The 3,143-nt window shown below is 33.4% G+C and overlaps 1 protein-coding gene across 1 annotated transcript; it reads left to right on the top strand.

Moving 5' to 3' along the window:
• Positions 1-1,292: 1,292 nt before the first annotated feature.
• Positions 1,293-1,442, top strand: K441DRAFT_578291 (uncharacterized protein; the record flags this gene model as incomplete). The annotated part of the gene is made up of 1 exon (XM_067644284.1): positions 1,293-1,442. A coding segment is annotated over one exon (150 nt), but the record flags the coding sequence as incomplete, so codon positions are not given.
• Between the last annotated feature and the right edge of the window lie 1,701 nt (positions 1,443-3,143).

Consider the following 3,143-nt stretch of genomic DNA (forward strand, 5'->3'; position numbering starts at 1 on the left):
ATTAGCTTTAGCTCTCTAGCATTTATCCTAGCTACGTACTAATTAAATATGCTAAGCCGGTACCCTGCATTTACTATAGTAAAAGGAGTAGTTATAGTAGTAATATATTATATAGTTAACGATAAGTGTAGCTGGATTTAGCAAGAAGCTCTTATTTAAAAGGGAGAGTAGATTATATAAGAAGACTAGGTAATAGGAAGACTTATCCTTTTATACGGTCTTTATAGCATTTTACTATTACTTTAAGTAACAACAGGTCTACTAGATAAAGATACCATTCCTTATTAAAAGATATAAGGATTATCCCAAAACGGCCGTATATAGATATTTATTGCCTATAAATCTATACGCGCGATCTCCTAAAAGCGGATGTTACTAAATCCATTTAATACGCAAACTTAAGCATTACTAATAAAGCGATCCACTACAGTGATTTAACTTTATTAATTTTCTTCTACTCTCTAAGGGGATAGCCCTAAACTAGATATATACAGTCGTTTATCCTTAAGGATTAGAAGGAGCTAAGAATATAGTATATCTAAGCCTTTCCTAAAGCGTAGAGAATTGCCTTACAATATTAAAGTCTATAACGTCTTAGCGCTAGTTTAGTAGAGTTAATAGTATAGATCGCTTATTATAGCAGAGGATGGCATTAATTAGTTTCTTTTAGCGAGGTACTTCTACTACATTATAGCTCTCCTCTACAGCCGCCATTATCATTTATATTTTATACTCGCAGTCTTGCAAATTAATACAGCGCGTAGTTATCTATATCACTCTCTATAAACTAGCGTGCTACACTTTATTAGAAGCCCCCCTTTAGCCAACTAGTTGCCCTACTTACTTTAGCAAAGTTCTAACAAATTTTTAACAAAGTTTTAATAAATAGGAATCAATTAGGGCGATATATAGGCATCCGCAATACTAAGCCGCCGTTATTTTCAGTAAGGGTTAATACTACAGCTACTATAGGGCTGCTTAGTATAAATACCGTTAAACTTCTAACCAATTTCTAACTAACTTCTAACACTCTCTATAATACTACTGTTTATATTATAGCCCTTCGGCCATAAGTAATTATAAAATCTGGCCCTATATAGCTAAAAATATCTCGCTATACACTATTAACTATTACCGCGGCAATAAAGAAGCTTCTTAAGGCCTCTAAATTAATTGTATATTAAGAAGGTGTAAAGCTAAATAAAGGGAAGCGTATCTAACACGCCTTTGCATTATTAGTAAAGCCACTAAAGGGCGCTTTAAAGACCGCGGAAAGACAGAATTATTATTAACAGTTTTTAAGGCAGGCCAAAAGGGTTAGTAGCCGCGAAATAGTTATACTTTACGCCGTCGGCCTAGGGCAATCTTTAGTCGCTAGTATAAGGGATTATAATAGGCTCTTGCTTCCTTCGGAATTTAAAGGGCATAAAAGCGCTTATTAGTGCGATATCCTTAGGAATATAGTTAAGAAATACTCTATAAAAGGTATAGAAGACTATAATGCTCTTAAAGTTCTATTACTTAATCACTCTAGAAACCCCTATAGATCCCCTACTAATATAGCCGGCGTCACTTATAGGGGATATCTACAAGCTTACGGTTACCGACACTTAAGGCGTAGTTATATCCGATTATCTTAGAGGCTAAATATACTTAACAAATATATATAGAGTAAAGTCTGCGCTATTTATTATAATTCCTATTTTAAGGGAGCTTAGCGACCATTTCGCTATATAGCGTTAGTAAATAATATAATAAGTCTAAAACATATCCTACTTCTTCTTAATATACGCCAGCCTAGTAGATCCTATACTATAGTAATACTAATTATTACTTTAAGGAACTATTACTATATATCCTTAGTCCTCTATTCTAACGCCGCCTTTATATTTGCTATCCCGCCTTTTATAGATTAGTATTGCTCTAACATTATTTTATATATCGACAATAATGGCAACAGTGCTATTTAGGGGGTTAGTTTGTATACTATCTAGATTTATCTAGTTAGGCGCCTTATAGTCGCCGCAATCAGTCTAAAGCTATAGTTAGATCCTACTATTATAGGCCTAGGAAGTTTTCTACCTCTTCCTTACACTCCCTTATAAGCGCGTCTTTTAAATTATCTTTAACTCTAGTTTTCCTAATTGTGCTAGCCATAGTATAGTAATTCACGACAATTAAAGTAAGTTATAATCGGTATCTTTATCGCGTAATATATATACTATTAGGAAGCCGAGCCTAAGGGCAGATTGTGGTAATAACTAATAGAGCTATTATACTAGCAATGTATAAGGTTAAGAGGAGGGTAGTTATATTATAGGCTTATAAAGATAAAGAGAAACCAAGAAACTAAGTAAGAATTCTAGTAAGCTTCCTATAAATATTAAAGACGTTTTATAGATTTCTCTAAGGGAAATATAATAAATATACAAAGTTTAGTAAGAGGGGCTTTAATAAAAAGGTAATAAGGCGACGATATTATTATTAAGAGTGACCGTATTAGCTAAAACATTTTTAGGTAATAGGCGTTTAATACCTAACTAAAAAACTACGCTACCCTAAGTGGTTAGAGGGGTAAGAGTAATATATAACCCCGCCTAAGCCTATTTATTGCTATAAACCAACGTCTAGATATCTATACTGCGCTCTACTTAATATATATAATAAAGAGGGGAGTAAAGCGGAAAGTATTTATATAGATTTTGTTATAAGATTATCTACTTAAATCTATAAGCTAGGGAAACGCCTAACGCTAAGTATATTACTAGCTAGGAGCGGCTTTATTAAGGATTATACTTCTATTTACTCTCTTATATACCTCCTACGGGTATAAAAAGCTAAAGTTTAGTTAAAGTCTAGTTAAAGTCTAATTAGAATCCGGTTAGAACCCGGTAAAAACCTAGTTAGAGTCCTATTAAAAAATAGCCGCAAATTAGCAAATAACTAAAGTTTAAACCTTATCCTATACTTCCTTTAAAGCGTCTCTATTCCGCTATAATATACTATAATACACTAGGCGTATAGAGGCCGAGCTAAATAAAAGGAATACTCTAATCTTATTTATTAAAACGCCTAAACCAGCTCCCTAGCTTCCGTTATTAATTTAAACAGCAACCTACCCCTTTAGGATTAGAGCCGCGATC

Source organism: Cenococcum geophilum (assembly GCF_001692895.1).
Source record: "Cenococcum geophilum 1.58 unplaced genomic scaffold K441scaffold_45, whole genome shotgun sequence".
In the NCBI taxonomy this organism is placed as follows: Eukaryota; Fungi; Ascomycota; class Dothideomycetes; order Gloniales; family Gloniaceae; genus Cenococcum; species Cenococcum geophilum.